This window comes from Castor canadensis, chromosome 11 (genome assembly GCF_047511655.1).
Source record: "Castor canadensis chromosome 11, mCasCan1.hap1v2, whole genome shotgun sequence".
In the NCBI taxonomy this organism is placed as follows: domain Eukaryota; kingdom Metazoa; phylum Chordata; class Mammalia; order Rodentia; family Castoridae; genus Castor; species Castor canadensis.
This window is the reverse complement of record NC_133396.1, coordinates 70,065,119-70,083,915: the sequence shown is the minus strand read 5'-3', so window position 1 is coordinate 70,083,915 and position 18,797 is coordinate 70,065,119. Positions and strand designations below refer to the sequence as shown.

At 34.2% G+C, this 18,797-nt stretch overlaps 2 protein-coding genes across 2 annotated transcripts in view; both read right to left on the bottom strand.

The window, feature by feature from the left end:
• Positions 1–18,797, bottom strand: part of LOC109674272 (thyroid receptor-interacting protein 11-like) — a 939,645-nt gene that overhangs the window by 692,044 nt on the left and 228,804 nt on the right.
• Positions 692–1,654, bottom strand: LOC109678559 (olfactory receptor 14K1-like). Its single transcript, XM_020154063.2, has one exon. It carries the CDS (start codon positions 1,652–1,654, stop codon positions 692–694), a length of 963 nt encoding a protein of 320 aa, XP_020009652.2.

Sequence of the window (18,797 nt, the reverse complement as noted above, 5' to 3'; positions counted from 1 at the left end):
TCTTGTATTAATATAAAATAAATTCATTATTTTCCAGTTTTGCAATTTACAGTTGCAGCACAGGTCACACTCTGCTAAAATTCCGAGTAGCTGACAGTGCTGCATTCCTTTCTGTAGTCTCTAGCGGAAAATGTGTTTTCTTAGTTCTTCCAACCCATAGAGGCTACCCTTATTCTATAGCTTATGACAAATGCTTATCACCAATGCCAACAATTAAGACCGCCCTCCTGTGCATACATCTCTCCCTATGAGCAAAATCTTAAGAATTTCTCAGTTTGTAAGGGTTGATGTTATTGTATTGTGATCACTTGGATAAGCCACCCATCCCAAACTCCTTAATGCAATTATACTTGCAAGTTCCCCTTTACAATATAAGGCAATGGAATTCTCAGGTTCCAAAGAGCTGGGCACGAACAGCTGTCTGAATAATATAAGTATTCAGAGACTGCTATAAAACCTCTGAAGTCTGAATTGCATGGATCACTCTAAGTACCAAATATCTACCTTACGTGAGTTCTGAGATAATGATAGTTGATTCATGATCATGAACCTATAAATCATATCATAGTTCTTTTAAATAGAATAAATATTTACTTAAACCAAGATATTGACTATTTACATCATGCTACAAAGAACCTACATAAGTATATAAAATGCCCACAAAAGAACCAAGACATGCTTTTTAGCCCTTCTAGATACTAGTTCTCTTGTTTTCCTCATAACACTTACAACAATGTAGTTTCCATAGAAACTTACGTAAAGAAGCTTTGATTTCCTTGTTCCTTAGGCTGTATATTATAGGATTCAAAGATGGAGGTATCACAGAATAGAAAATAGACACCAGAAAGTCCACAATGTGTGGGGAATCAGGAACTGGTTTTAAATAGGCAACGGCACCTGTCAGTAAAAATGCAGTCACAACTATTAAATGGGGTATGCAGGTCGAGAAAGCTTTTGACCTCCCTTGTAATGATGGCATTCTCAGCACTGCACTGAAAATCCAAACATATGACAACCCAATGGACATCAAGCATAAAAGTCCATATATGATTCCAGTGGCCACACTAACATCAATGTTGACATGCATCTTTGAGCAAGAAATCTTCAGTAGAGAGGGGACATCACAGAAAAACTGTGGGAGTTTTCTGGAACCACAGAAGGACAAAGAGAAAGTTCCAGCTGAATATGAGATTCCAAAGAGACTCCCAAGGACCCAAGAGACAGCTACCATCTGCATGCAGACCTCCCTGTTCATGATGGCATCATAGCGTAGAGGTTGACAGATGGCCACATAGCGATCATAGGACATGGCTGTGAGAATGTAAAGTTCAGATCCAACAAAGTGAATCACCAACAAGACCTGACACACACATCCTGGGAAAGAGATGACACTTCTGTGGGACAAAGAGTTGAGAATGAGGTTTGGGACTGTGACTGAAATGAGGCCTGCATCCAGAAAAGATAAGTTCTTCAGGAAGAAGTACATGGGGGTGTGAAGAAAGTGGTCCATGGTGACAAGGATGATAATGAGAAAATTTGCTGCAAGAGACTCCAAGTAAATCAGCAGAAACAGAAAGCCAAGTAAACTCTGGAGTTGCTTGCTGTCACAGAATTGCATGAGAAAGAATTTCATCTCCTCTGTGTGGTTGGTCATGTCATCATTCTATTTTCCTGCTGTGGGGCAAAGGAAGGAAGACCACACATCAGGTTCACACTGAGCCTTCCTCTTGTCTGACAATGCATTTTCCTTCCTGTAAGAATTCAACTATATTATGTTTATAAAACATGCTGTCTTAAATGCATGTTAAGTTTAAATGACCTTAAAATGTCATTTCCAAAATGTGTTAGCATAACACATGGGCTGATTAGAAAGAGTATTTGAAAAAAGGTCTTTTAGTGCATCTGACCTATTTATTAATAAGTTTCGTATCTTAATAAAATTTATTTTGACATTTTACTGATTTTCTAAATAAAACCATTGGTATATCAGAGTGAATTTTTAAAGCAATTCAGAGAAAAAGTAGTCATTTACAAATGTTTCTGTTTTTAACACTTAATATTTTTACAGTGAGTAAAAGTATTTTCTGTTTCGCATTACACAAATTAATTAAACAAGTTTGTTGTAAAAGTGAAGATAAGTAAAGAAATGAGATTTATAATTGTGGATATATCATTATAATGAAAAAATAACAGGTATGGGTGGTAAGTAAGATAGGCACATAATATATGGGGAAATTAACTATTTCTGGCCCACAGGATATTTACAAATGCACTTGTGTACATTCTGTCTTTCTTACACACACTCATAAATTGTACATCCAGTGTTATCAATTTGGGAATACATATTGCAAAAATACTAGGAGCTACTAAATTAGTTACAATAAGTCAAATTACAACAGTGGTGACTGAATAGAAATATGTCGTTTAAGGTGGATGAGTAAGTTAGTGTGTGAAGAAGAATGAAATGTAGGAAATATTTTATGTTGCAATTTAGAATAATTTTAATGAATTTAAAAAAGTTCATAATAATCTAGGTATTTAGCCACATACATTGATTTTTCAAAAAATGCCCCAAATGATAATTTATAAGTTACCTCAACTGACTTCAGTCCAACTTGCCAAGCCTCCTCAGCTGCGTGGGAGAAGAATTAATACCTTTCTAGGTGAGACAGAAGCACCTTCAACAGTCCTAGATTTCAAGGCTGGAGCACATGGGAATGTTAGGAAATCAATAACTAAGGACTAGTCAAATGCACATTTCCAAAAGATGATTTGCATGAGGCCTAAAAAGTGTGGGAGGGAAAGAATTAAGTGCTGGCTCATTGTGGTGCTGTACAGCCAGAGAGACCAGGAGATGCAGTGTGCTGTAACTAGAGTGGACCTTGGACCAGACTGTGTTACTAGGCAAGAGGGCCTTACATTCCTGCAGAATGTACAGTAAGCTACAGTACGTTTGCACAGGGTTGGCCTAGGAACATTATCCTTTCATCTATGCCTCCTGTCTTGCTGGGATTTTGAGTGCCTATCATCACGTCCAGCTTATTTGTTGAGATGCGGTCTCACTAATTTTCTTTGCCCAGGCTGGCTTCCACAAATGGCTTATATTACACAAGTTACTGATCCTAACACAACAAATGCACATGAAAAGAGTTAAAGATGGAGTCAGGATGGTGTAACTGAAATAAAATTGAACAAGACTTTTTCTCAGTAACATGGTAATTAATGTTTTCTAACTTTAGATTTTTCCTGATATTCTTTGTCTCTCGTTCTTGTAATTGTTAAATGAAGAGTTTGGTTTCTGATATTCCCCTCAATAGGCTTAGTGCTTCATAGATATAAAGGTGTTGATCACGTCCAGTGTGTATACAAGGCAGTCTCCCAAGTTGATTCAATGTTGTGTTTCAGTCACTTTTAGACCCCTCAGCAGTCCTATCAGCAAGTACTGGTAATCATTAACATATTATTTGTGGTAAACCAAGTTTAGCAAGCTTAAAAATAATTCATCTTCACTCACATAAATAATAGAAAAAGATGGCTCTCAGCTCTCTTCATTTATTTTCAGTTATCAAATTTGTTATTATTGATGCAAGATGACTGATTATTCAATGTCAATTTTTAAATCTACATTTTACTGGTGATGATGTTCAATGGGGCTTTTCTTTGTTTTAAATATGGGTAAATTTAGCCCCATGGTACATGTGAAGAAAATTGGTTCTTGTGATCCTTGATAATGTCCATTTATATAATCACTCTTACAGGGGACTGCATCAGATGTCATGGATTAAAAGTAGACAAGGACTTTGAACTCTGCCAGACTTCATGTGACAAACTTCAGGAAAAGGAGTTTGGAAAGTTCCCAACACAAACAAATGCTCAATGTTTCTCTAGGTAGAAATTCTATCTCCTGATTGGATTATTTCACATTGCATACATGCACCTCATAAATATAAACATCAATGTGCAAATTTAAATCTTGAAATAACTAAAGTGAACACTTCAAAGGAAATTTAAATTTCACATAGTTCAGCTCCTGGCTTGAAAGCTTTTAATACAGAAAAAAGCTTCTTTGTACACACTCAGTCATAGACCATGGAGATCCCTTTCGTTACCTGCTTTACTACAATCTTGTGAAGCCCCACTATTCAGACTCACCTGGTAAGGTTCAAAATGTTAATATTTTCTTTTTCTCTTGAGCTTTCCTACTCTTCATGGTGAGAGGGAGAAAGTCAGTGAATTTCATCTTATCTGGAGCTCTCTTTTGCACAGGCCTGGGTGCTGAAATCAATTTCAATTTCTTATAATCAGCCTCTGGGAAAAAAGATTTGCAGGACAAACACAATTCTTGTGGGGATCATGATTGCAGCTATTTATAGCTTTATTTGTGTCTAGTCTAGGTGTGCTCCCTCACACCTCATATTCTCACACTCCTGCTGTGGCGTTCTCCTGTAGGGCCATTGAAAGTACCACCTGGCCTCCTAAGGAGGGAACACCACAGGGTGTCCAGGGCACTTTGCTTTCTGTTGTAATACAAGAAAATACATTCAAAATGTCCTAAGCTCTATGACAAACTGAAGATTGAACTCCTTTATTTTTGAGGGTGTCAAGGAATTTCAATAATGATTTTTGTCTTTGGTTCTGTAGTATTTATTATTATGCTTCCTCTGAAGTCATAAAAATCTGCATTGCAATCTAAGATATCTCTCAAAATAAAGATGCTTATATAGTAACATACAATGTTCTTGCTTCTTATACCGCATACAGAAAAATTCACACATAAGTGAAAGAATTGCAGTGAGAATTCTAATTATAAGAATTTGAATTGAAATAATTTCATTTATCATAGTAAAAAATCTGAAACAGCTTAAATTCCATCAGCAGAACTATAGATATATAGAACATAATGAATCCAAGGATGGAGTTAACTTAAGAGTTAAACAAAAAAGTAAAGTAAAGCTATGAAGGGATTGAAATTTGTATTTTGCAAATGCTATGTTAAGCCAAATAAAAAAAGATTATTACTGTGCTATGAACTGATGTATGTCTTCAAAAGCTTTTCAAACTTTAGTTTTATTTAGGCTTTTAAAGTTTTTCATTAAATATATTAATAGTACAAGGGGTTTCATTGTGATAATTTCATAGATGCATACAGGGTGTCCTTCAAAATTTGTATACTAAATCCTAACTCAAGTGTGGCTGTATTTGGAGGTAAGAACTTTCAGGGAGTAATCAAGTTTAAATGAGGTTGTAAGAGTGATGCCCCAATCCAGTAGGATTTGTGTCCTTTTGAGAAGAGACACCAGACTCCCTTTTATAATGTGATGACACAGTGAGAATGTGGCTTTTCAGACCCTGTAAAGGAGCCCTCACCAGAACTGCAGCCAACTTTTCCTGATTTGAACTTCAGTTTCCAGAACTGTAATAAAATAAATTCTCATTGTTTAAGCTGCCCAGTTTGTTATGTCAAACTGAGATGAGAAAGACACAGAACATGTACAGGCATAGCAATGGTTTTATGAACAAAATTAGTGAATACTTAGAAAATACAAGGCAATTAGTGAGATGTATGGAATTTTCAGTGTAATGGTCTTGTATACATAAGGAAAATATGAAATAATGTTGGTCATTTACACTTTGTTGTCTGTATCTTACATTTTTGGTGTGTTTATGAAAGATATCTAAATTCATAAATCAAATTCATTGCTATTGCACACCACGATTTATTCAGCTTTAACCTATTGCATCACATACAGAAGGTAGTTGATATCATCCAATTCAACAAACATTCTCACTTATTCATTTGGTCAAGTATTACTGCAGGCACAAGCAAACAGAAGTATGAAAATGAGATATTTGGACAGTAAAGTATCTGATTATCCAAATACTTCAGTTACATCCATGCAGCACTGGCTGTGAGAATGAGCATAGATTCTATGTTCTCAGCTTGGGGAAAGCTGTGTTTTCTACTTACATGGTACTTTTAGGGACATTGTCTCCTGCATTGTGAACTTCTCAATCTCAGTAAAGCTAATTTTATTTATTCAATATATTACACGAATTTATATCTTTGAAACAATGAGACAATCCTGTGGGTTTGTGTGTGTCTGTGTACCTGTTTGTCTATTAGAGGCAAACTAGCTGATGAATATATCTACAAAAAACAAACAAGCACAAATAAACACTTCAGAAACACGTAAGTAATATCTATACATAGCTACATATATTCTGTAGGATAGAACAAGCAAATAATATAATTTCATGTAATAAAATATTTAAAGTGAAAATGAAAAAAGATCATTTTATTGAAAGAAATATCTATTTTGTGAAATTCAACATTTATCATGTTATAGTAAAAAAGATACTGATATAGTAAGTCCAGAGAAGACAGGAAAAAAGAGAAAAATATAATAGCTAATGAGAAAATATTGAAAAATATTTTTCAAAAATTTCAACAATTTTTGCTGTTATTTATTCTGTCTGAATTCTGAAGGAACAGTTTTCATTAAGCATGACCTCATATTATCTAATATATGTTACATGCTTCATAAGCTTGAAAATTTTTGTGAGAAATCAAGCTTTTCACTGCTGTTTCTGCCATGCCTTTTCCCATAAACAAGTAAGCAATTCATGTATGCACTTCAAGGACACTTTAGTTTTGTGTACATCATTTTTTTGTTTAAGGCTGTTAGATTTTTAAATCCAATTATTTTAATTTTACTTTTATAAATAGTACAAATATACCAATATTAGCTTTCACTAGAGAAAGATTATTCCTTACCCCATACCATCTTCTAATGTTTGGAATTTTATCTGAATTGCCATAAACTCCCATTGAAACTGGCTTCTTTCATGCCTAACTTGGAGGAATAGCATTTTAATATGATTACTTAATTCCAGCTGTAGCAATCCAGATTACTGCCTGCCTCTCTGATACTATTGATCTCTTATATAAGTTATTTAATGTCTTTTCATCTACATATCATATGACTTTCAAACTATGATATACTTAGGACTAGCTATAATGTATTGGTATTGCTACAGTTGTATACAGTTGAAATACAGTTGTATTTCAACTGTCTCAATTATAAAAATAGCTAGTCTCTATAACTATACCAAAACTTTTCATTCACTTGATTATGTAAGAAAATAAAAATGAAATATCTTCATGAAGATTGATTTAAATATGATTTGCAATATAAGTTGTGATAACTCTTTGATAGTAATTTTTTGTAAGTGTGCTTTAATAACTGATGTTTCTATAATGACAAATACTATATTAACTTAATTTTGGCATTGAAATTTTAAAATTATACAAAACACTGGTGTTTTAAATAATTGGCTTACATTAATTGTCCAATCACTCCTACTCTGTCATCTTGCTGACACTACTCTTCTAAATGTGGAATGTTCTATCATCTTTGCCTTTTTCTGGTTAAGAGTAGAGATCTTGATTCAACTGAGGCTCTGATAAGTCAAGTTTGAGTGTTATATATCTTTGATCATGAAAAAGGAAGTAAATAAGGAAGAAAAATGCATGTCAAAGTGAAATATATTTTAATAAGTATAATTAATATGCATTAATAATTATAATAAACAGAGACCAACACAAATTTTTGGTCTCTTGCTCTGACCGATTTCTGCCATGTGAGGACACGAGAAAACAGTCATCTGCAAACCAGAAAGGGATGCTCACCAGATATCAGATCTGCAAATCAGGAAAGGATTCTGACCAAACATCAGATCTACAAATCAGCAAAGAATCTTCACCAGACATCAGACCTACAGATCAGCAAAGGAGCCTCCCCAGACTTAGATCTGCAAACGAGGAAAGGATTCTAAGCAGACATCAGATCTGTCTGTCCGCACATTGATTTTCAACTTGCTGGTCTCCAAAACTATAAGAAATAAATATATTTTTTTAAATGTCAGTTCTGTTATGGAATTTACTTTTATTGATTTTCCCAATCATCATAATCATAATCAGTTGTCTTCTACAGCTTAGAAGAGAGGATGAAATATGTGGAAAGATGTCATGTGATAATCATGCTATTCTTTTTCCTTAGGAGTTAAGCTTCGACTTTCAGAAGATGAGGACTTTTGAAATTGTAGATGCCTAATAAATATGATTTGAAACAGAAAAAGATATTAATGTGAGTGTATATATGTATATGTATACAAGAAGTACACACAATTGTTATGGGAAATGTAGAATGCTTATCCAAAAATTCACAGAAGAAAAATAGTAAACAATATTAGTAAGACAATAGACTTCACAAAATTATCTCATAAAATAAATTTAATTTAAATGTACCAAAAATCCCATAATTTAAATTCAATTTTATTAAACTATATACAAAATTATCTTTGACTAATATTCACTGATTAAAAGAGGCACACATAAATTCTTATCCATGGAAATATTTTATTCTTAATTTTGAGTTAATTATTGTTTTAATTATACAAATTTATGGGATACCATGTGAAAATTTGATAACTGCAGTATGTATTGATCAAGTCAGAATATTTTACATTTTCATATTAAATTATGTTATTTTCACTTCATTTTTGATTAAATAATTTTATTTTCACTTTATTTTTGATTAACATGTGGTAAAAATATGAATTCTATGGGTTCAAGTGTGATTTTTCAATACATGTATGCAAATGTACTTATCAAATCAAGGTAATTAAGGTTTATATTTCCTTATCATTACTTTGTGTTTGGAGATGTCAACCTCTTCTACTTCAGCTATTTATAATCTACCTATATATTTTTATATATAGAGTGGATTATTATGAATAGTCACCACATTGTTCTATCAAACACTAGAACTTATTATTTCTATATAGCTTGGTGTTAGCACCCGTTATGCAACCTCCTTCTACCCTCCCCACACCCTATGCAGAGGTGCAGGCCCCTTTGATATACCGACATCATTTCCTTAAATCAAAATCCAAAAACAAGATAGCTGAATCACATAGAATTCCACTTTTAGTGTTTTGAGGAATCTCCTTACCACTTTTTATATGAGCTGTACTAACTTGTATCCCTACCAGCAATGTATAAGAGTTTCCTTTTCTCCATATCCTGACTAGATTTTGTTATTTGGAAATATTTTAAAAGTAGTGTGGCAGTTAAGCACTAAAGAAATGAAAGTTAATGTTATAGAGTTTAGCAAATCTAGCTTCAAACTGACAAATTTAACATAACTCTCAGTAATTCAGAGAACATGTAAAACAGTGGCCAGAATTCACACAAAAGGGTTAAAATTGAGGGATGATAAATCTATTCAGGAACTTACAATGCTATCATTCCCCAAACTGGAAATGAACTATTCTTTTTAGGTAGATACTATTTTCAGTGACTAATTGAATGTTGGGACACAGGCATGCTTCCAGTTCTTGAAAATATTAAAAATTTACAAAATTTTGTTACAAATCAAGTAAATTAAAATAATTCTCTCTCTCTCTCTCTCTCAACCTCTATTGAGAAAAATCATATTTTCAGTAACCTACTGGTCAGGAAGATATCAAAACAGAATATCATTCATTTAACTGAATGATATGAAGTAATATTATGTATACTAGTACACTGATAATCACCTATGTGAAAGCATATCAAGACTTATTCCTGACTTTTTCTCAAGAATAAAGCAAGCTAAAACCAAAAACAAATAGGAATAAATAATGATGATAAGAGTGGAAAATAATGAAGTAGAAAACAAATATACTATGTAGAGAATAAACAAAGCCAAATGTTTTTTGAAGAGTCATGTCATTTTTGTAATTTGGCAAAATTTGTGATTTGGCAAAATCAATCAGCAAACTAATTATCATTACTTGGTTATACTGTCACTAACAGTGTGACTTAGGATACATTCCCTATCTACTTTATATATATTTTTCACTTGAAGACAAGTAACTACTAATAGTTGCCTTGAAAATGTTGGTGCAGACATAGTAGGTTAAAAATTCACATGAAGGGGAGATTCCAAGATGGCGACTAGAGGGAGGAAGCAGAATGCATGCTTCCTAAAGTAAAATCTTGGACATATGCTGGAGATACACCTTGCAGGAAAAACCACTAAGAAGAGGCAAAACTCGGACTCCTCCACACCCCAAGCCCGTGCATAGCATCCCCACTCCACATTAAACGGAGAAACAAGGAGGGCTCCTGAGCAGCCAGATGCCAGCTCCCAGACTGCTTGGGAAGACGCAGACCACCAGGTGAGCTAAGTGGTATGTGGTACTCCCACCGACAACTCTAGGCCAGATCAGCATAGCCCCCTGGACAGACTGACCCTCACCCAGAGGGAAGAAAAGCAGAAAAAAAAACTGAATAATAAAAAAGCAGCTGAATAAAAAAAAGAAAAAAAAGGATGTAGCAAAGAGGGCAGGTGCCCTGAGCTCCAGAGAGGAGAGGAGGGACAATCCCTCAGGCGAACTGTAAATAAGCCAACCAGAGAAGGCAGGAGCAGTGGCACCCACCCAGAAACCTTGGAGAGGGGATGGCTTGTAACTGCTCTGTCGTGTGGGAAAGCGCCACTGGAGAGAGGGTGAGGGCCACTCCTCATGCAAAACAGACAGCAATTGCAAAAGGTGGGTAGGGCTGTATACTGGAGAAAACAAAAGGGACATGCACCCAGGAGAACTCTAAATAAACAAAGCTTGCAGCAGCAGGTGGCTGACAGTAGGAGGCAGGTGAGCTACAGCCTATTTTACTTTTTTTCTCAAGCCTCTCTCTGTCTCTCTAATGTCTGTTCAGCTTACTGTTGATTAGTACACTATCTCTCTCTGTTTTTATATTTGAAACTTTTTTGTTTGTTGGTTTTGTTTTTTACTAGTTTGTTTATTTGTTTTTCCCTCTTTCTTTAACTTCTTTGCTTTTCCTCTCTCTCACCCTTCCATTCCATATATCAAAATTGTTATTATTACAAGCTAGAGAATACTTAATTGCACACAGTACAGGGACAATAACAACACAAAGGGCAATGATGGGAAGATAGAAAAAACAGGGAAACCATTTTCCCCATAGCAAAAAATTAGTACAGGAACCAGAGGGAAATGAAGAAAACAGATACTCAGCTCCAGAACCAACAAAATGAAGATAAACTATGCCAACCCAATGAAGCCCACAAGAATAATCTAAAAGAAGAAATACTACAGGTAATCAATGAGAATTTTATAGAGATGATACTGGATATGGTCAACCAAAATGTACAGGAGACACTCAAGAAATTCCAACAACAAAAATAGAGAATTTGAAAAAGCACAAGAAGAAATAAAAGAAACCATAGAATCACTGTATAAACACCAAAGTGAAACAAAGAACATGAATAATAAAGAGATAAATGAACTCAGGATAAAAACAGACAACATTAAAGAGGAAAGGACTCAGGATATGGAAAATCTCAGGAAAAAAAACAATGGAAGGCCAATCCAGCAGAATAGAACAGAAGACAGAATATCAGAACTTGAAGATGAAATAGTAATTAAAGGAAAAACTGAAAAACTATTAAACAACTCAAGAACTGTGAAAAGAATATGCAAGAACTCACTGACTCCATCAAAAGACCAAACCTGAGAGTCATGGACATTGAAGAAGGAGAGGAGGTGCAAGCAAAGGCAATGCGTAATATATTCAACAAAATAATAACAGAAAATTTCCCACATCTGAGAAATCTATTCCCATACAAATGCAAGAGGCCTCCAGAACACCAAACAGACAAGACCAAAATAGATCTACCCCACGGCATATTATCATTTAAACAACAAATACAGAGACCCAAGAAACAATATTGAAGGCTGTAAGAGAGAAAAACTAAGTAACATACAAAGGTAAGCACATCAAAAGCACAGCAGACTTCTCAACAGAAACATTAAAAGCCAAGAGCTTGGGGTGAGATCTTCTGGGCACTGAATGAAAATAACCTCAACTCTAGGATACTCTACCGAGCAAAACTATCATTCAAAATAGATGGAGCAATAAAAGTCTTCCATGATAAGCAGAAACTAAAACAACATGTGACCACAAAGATACCACTACAAAACATTCTTCAAGGGATTCTGTACACAGAAAGTGGAACCCAACATAACCATGAAAGGGCAGGGAGCACTAAACTGCAGGAAAAGAAAAAGCAAGAAAGTATAGAGCAACCTCAATGTAGGTACACACAATCAAACCTTCAAACAACTAAGACAACTACATGACAGGAATCACAACATACCTATCAGTACTAACACTTAATATTAATGGACTTAATTTCCCCATCAAAAGGCACTATTTGATGAACTGGATTAAAAAGGAAGATCCAACAATTTGTTGCTTACAGAACACCCATCTCTCAGACAGAAATAAGCATAGGCTTAAGATGAAAGGCTGGAAGAAGATTTACCAAGCCAGTGGCCCCCATAAACAGGCAGGAGTAGCAATACTTATCTCAGACAAAGTAGACTTCAAACCTACATTGATCAAATGAGATAAAGATGGACATTCCATACTAAAAAAGGGGAAATAGAGCAAAAGGAAATAATAATTATCAACCTATATGCATCCAATGTCAATGCACCCAATTTCATCAAACATACCCTGAAGGACCTAAAAGCATACATTAACTCCAACACAGTGGTCATGGGAGATTTTAACAACCCATTAACATCAATAGATAGGTAACCCAAACAAAAAACCCAATAAAGAAATCCTAGACCTAAAATATACAATAGACCCAATGGACCTAGTTGATGTCTACAGAACATTTTATCCAACTTCTACACAATATACATTGTTCTCAGCAGCCCATGGAACCTTCTCCAAAATACATCATATCCTAGGGCACAAAGCAAGTCTCAGCAAATATAAGAAAATAGAAATTATACCATGCATACTATCTGATCACAATGCAGTAAAAGTAGAACTCAACAACAAAAGTAAAGACAAAAAACATGCAAACAGCTGGAAACTAAATAACTCATTACTTAATGAAGAATGGATCATCGATGAAATAAAAGAGGAAATTAAGAAGTTCCTGGAAGTCAATGAAAATGAAAACACAACCTACGGGAACCTATGGGACACAGCTAAGGCAGTCCTGAGATGAAAGTTTATAGCCAGGAGTGCATATATTAAAAAGACTGAAAGATCCCAAATCAATAACCTAATGATACATCTCAAACTCCTACAAAAACAAGAACAAGCAAATCCCAAAACAAACAGGAGAGAAATAAAAAAAAAAGAGCTGAAATCAATGAAATAGAAACCAAAAAAAGTACAAAGAAGTAATGAAACAAAAAGTTGGTTCTTTGAAAAAATAAACAAGATCGACAGACCCCTGGCAAACCTGACTAAAGTGAGAGAAAAAACCCAAATTAGTAGAATCAGGAATGCAAAAGGGGAGATAACAACAAACAGCATGGAAGTCCAGAAAATCATCAGAGACTACTTCGAGAACCTATATTCAAAGAAATTTGAAAATCTTAAAGAAATGGACAGATTTCTAGATACATATGATCATCCAAAACAGAACCAAGAGGATATTAATCACCTGAATAGATCTATAACACAAAATGAAATTGAAGCAGCAATCAAGAGTCTCCCCAAAAAGAAAAGTCCAGGACCTGATGGATTCTCTGCTGAATTCTATCAGACCTTTAAAGAAGAACTGAAACCAACCCTCTTTAAAATGTTCCATGAAATAGAAAGGGAAGGAAAACTGCCTAACACATTTTATGAAGCCAGTATTACACTTATCCCAAAACCAGGCAAAGACACCTAGAAAAAGGAGAACCATAGGCCAATCTCCTTAATGAACATTGATGAAAAAAACCTCAATAAAATAATGGCAAACCAAGTTCAACAACACATCAAAAAGATCATTCACCACAACCAAGTAGGCTTCATCCCAGGAATGCAAGGGTGGTTCAACATACAAAAATCAATAAACGTAATAAACCACATTAACAGAAGCAAAGACAAAAACCACTTGATCTTCTCAATAGATGCAGAAAAAGCCTTTGATAAGATCCAACACCATCTCATGATAAAAGCTCTAAGAAAACTAGGGCTACAAGGAAAGTACCTCAACATTATAAAAGGTATATATGACAAACCTACAGCCTGCACTATACTTAATGGAGAAAAACTGAAACCATTCCCTCTAAAATCAGGAACCAGACAAGGATGCCCACTATCTCCACTCCTGTTCAACATAGTACTGGAATTCCTAGCCAGAGCAATTAGGCAAGGAAAAGGAATAAAAGGCATACAAATAGGTAAAGAAACTGTCAAAATATCCCTACTTGCAGATGATATGATCCTATATCTAAAGACCCAAAAAACTCTGCTCAAAAGCTCCTAGACACCGTCAATAGCTATAGCAAGGTAGCAGGATATAAAATCAACATAGAAAAATCCTTAGCATTTCTATACATTAATAATAAACAAACTGAGAGAGAATACATGAAAACAATTCCATTTACAATAGCGTTAAAAAAAATCAAATACCTCGGTGTAAACCTAACAAAAGATGTGAATGACATCTACAAGGAAAACTATAAACTTCTGAAGAGCGAGATTGAAGAAGTCTATAGAAAGTGGAGAGATCACCCATGCTCATGGATTGATAGAGTGAACATAGTAAAAATGTCTATACTCCCAAAAGCCATCTACATGTTTAATGCAATTCCCATCATAATTCCAATGACATTCATTCAAGAAATTGAAAAATCTAACATTAAATTTCTATGGAAATGAATAGCCAAGAGGCCACGAATAGCCAAGGCAATACTCAGTCAAAAAAACAATGCAGGAGGTATCACAATACCCGACTTCAAACTATATTACAAAGCAATAACAATAAAAACAACATGGTACTGGCACAAAAACAGACATTAAGACCAGTGGAACTAAATAGAGGACCCAGATATGAAGCCACACAACTATAACCAACTTGTCTTTGATAAAGGCACTAAAAATATATGATGCAGAAAAGACAGACTGTTCAACAAAAACTGCTGGGAAAACTAGTTAGCAGTCTGCAAGAAACTGAAACTAGATCCATGTATATCACCCTATACCAATATTAATTCAAAATGGATCAAGGATCTTAATATCAGACCCCAAACTCTAAAGTTGGTACAGGAAAAAGTATGAAATACTCTGGAATTAATAGGTATAGGCAAGAACTTTCTCAATGGAACCCCAGCAGCACAGCAACTAAGAGATATCATAGATAAATGGGACTTCATAAAACTAAAAAGCTCGTCTCAACAAAAGAAATGGTCTCTAAACTGAAGATATCACTCACAGAGTGGGAGAAAATATTTGCCAGCTACACATCAGACAAAGGATTGATAACCAGAATATATAGGGAACTTAAAAATCTAAATTCTCCCAAAATTAATGAACCAATAAAGAAATGGGCAAGTGAACTAAACAGAACTTTCTCAAAAGAAGAAATTCAAATGGCCAAAAAACACATGAAAAAACACTCACCATCTCTAGTAAATAAATACATATATGGACAGAATAGTCTAAGTAAAAGATAAAATTTATCAAATTACATAAAACTTAAGACACAATTATTGCTGTCTAAGATACATGTTGTTTAAATAAAGAGGAACAAATGGACAAAAGAAAATCAAAAGAAGAAAACTGATATTCCTGTATTAATATAAAATGAATAATATCAAACTTGAGACAACGGGAAAGGAAAATATTTTACATCAAATGCACTGATATTTGATGTTTCTAGTATCAGACTCACAGGTGAGGAAAAAATTTGAAGCAAAACAAACATGGAGTGAGAAATCTATCAAAATTACATCTATAAATACACATACTTCTTTCTGAGTAATTGGTAGGATAAGTAGGCACAATATAATCAAGTGTTCAAATGAACAAACAAACTTGACTTAATTTATAATCGTGGACCACCACACATGAAAATTTCAGAAGAAATATTATTTTGTTTTTTATATAGATTATTAAGCAATAGGGACAAATTAATAAACCATAATGGAAAATTCAATACTTTTAAAGGTATTCTGATCACACAACATATTTCAGATAATAAATTAGGAATCAGTATAAATCTTCAAAAAATCTTTATATATTGGAAATTAAGCAGTTTGCCTCTAAATAGTTCAAGGATAACCACATTTTCAAAGACAGAAGATATTTCAAAGCAAATGATTATGGAAATAAAACCACAGGAAATTATGTGCAATCTTTCTAAAGTAGTACTAGATGCAATTTTATGTTTCTAAATAATACAAAAGAAGAAATATCAAGACTCAATTACCTAAATTTACATTCTAAGAACATAGAGAAAGAAGAATAAATTAAACCATAAAAAATAGAAGAAATGAAATTATAAAAAATTGAAGCTAAACATGCTGGCTCAAGCGTATAATTTGGGAGACCAAGATTAAGAGGATTGTGGTTCAATGTCAGCCCAGTTCATGAGAGTCCCAGGGAAGTCATTCCAGCTATAGCAGGAAATGCAAATAGGAGGACTGCAGTTCAGGCAAGCCCATGTAAAAAGCGAGACACTATCCAAAAAATAACCATAGGAAAAAGGGATGGGGTCTTGGCTCAAGTGGTACAACACCTGCCTAGCAAGCATGAAACCTTGAGTTTAAACCCACACAACACAAGCACACACTCCTCGATGCTGGTCATTTGAAAAGAATACAGAAACAAAGCCAATAATATGTAATACCTAGACTGCTTAAGGAGAAGGGGAACACAAATTAACAACAAGAGTTTAAAAAAAAACAAACCTTATTCTAGATACTATAGTCATGTAAAACTAATCAGGATTTTAATGCAAAATCATAAAAACTTAGATGAAATTGACAAATTTCATCTAGACCCAAACAGTTAAAATTAATAATGAAAATAGAAATTCTGAGTAATTCCATATTTATTAAATAAAATAAACATAATAAAATCTCCATCAGAAAGCTATCAATAAATTCTAGGTCATTGAAGGTAGAAATGATACTAAACAAACTCTTAGAGAAATAAATGTCCCAATGAATCTCATAAAATCATGACACCATACACTAACAAAAACATTAAACAAAATCTACAAACTGATTGGAAAATACTGGATTAGAGACACCAAGTACTTTCCTGCAGTTCCATTAGATTGAAACAAAACAGCAGATGTGTAGCTGCAAGGAGTGGGTCATGGTGCAAACACACTGGAGTGCAACAATATCATCAGTGTACAGGTAGAACCTCGAAATGTTGTACTTTAGAATTGTATGAAAAACAAAAAGCCTTCATATCAAACACTTGGTAGGGTGGTAGAGAAAGGAAGTAGATCCCCTTCAGTGAGCCTATAAGCAAAAGAAAGAAGGAAAGTCTCATAGAGATCCACAAGCATTTCTTCAGACCTGGAAAGAAAACATGTTTCAACAAGTGACAGTTCTTCCCTTTTCCATGTGCAGAAATTCTGCTGCTCCCACAGACTGTTCCTTCTGGAACAAGTTTTCCTCTTCTCCCCCTACTTTTGTTTCTTATTGTTTTGTTTTATTTTGTTTTCCCTTACTATTTTTTCTTAAACCTTTGTCCTGTATTATTATTTTCTTTCCTATTTTGCTTTCTATTTCTTTTTATATTTCCATCCCCTTTTATTACTGTATCATTATTGATTGTGCATTTATTAGTTTTTAATTTCTCACTTTATCTTATATTATTTTGCCCTTTTCCATTCTTTTCAGAGTGCTAGTTGCTATTTTTAAATTTCTGTTTACTATGCTTATATATCTGTCTTGTTTTAATGTTGTTATGGATTTTTTCCACACTCCATATAAGGTACACTGAAGATTGAGCCCTCAAGAGAAAGTTGATCATTAAGAAGATCTTCATATAATAGCTGAGGAGACATCAATCCTAACCCATGCATAAATCACAACATAGTCACATGAGAGATATGAAAAGCAAGGAAAAAAATGACTCTTCCAAAAGTTAACAACTCTTCAATAACCAAACACAAAGATCTCAAGGAGAAGAAACACCAGAAAAAATAATTCAAAAGTCTAAGTTTTAAAATGATTGAAGTTAAAGATCAACTAAAAAGTCAGGTGCCTGGAAGATCTGCAGATGCACACTAGTGGCACTCTACAAAAACAAAATCCAAGACAGGAGACGTACATGCTGCACAACACTGAACGATAGGTAAGGAGCCCCTTCTCTCTCCTAGCCCCCAGTTTTATTAGCATATAATAGTTTTATGATGGTGTTTCATTGTGATATTTCCATACATGCACACAATTTGCCCCAATTAAATTCATTGCCTCTATCACTGCCCTACCCCACTCCATCTTCTTCAAACAATTTTATCAGATTTCATTGTTCTATTTTCATACATGTTTATAAAGTACTTAGGCCATGCTCACACCCTACACTTCCCCTTCCCCTCCCACTGGTACCCACTCCCAACCAGAATCTGTTTTGCATAACTGTCATTCATGTTCAAGGGATAGAGAATAGTTTCCATAAATCCATGAATTCAAAGATGATACCAAAAACAACTGAATGAAGTAAGTAAAGCAATACATGATATGGACCATAAATTCAGCATAGGTACAGATATTTTGAAATTAAGAACAAATGGAAAATTCAGAAAATAGCAGCACAAACAAATCAAATAAAAGACAGTGCAAAGCATCACCAGTCTATATCAAGCAGAACATAGAACATAAGCGCTTGGAGAAAAGGATGATGAATTATTATGTTCATATATTAATGAAACAAAAAGAATACCTATGGCCATGAATTCCAATATACCTTG

Excerpts from the sequence above, each read along its gene's own strand:
- LOC109678559 (XM_020154063.2), bottom strand. The coding sequence starts at position 1,654 with ATGACCAACCACACAGAGGAGATGAAATTCTTTCTCATGCAATTCTGT.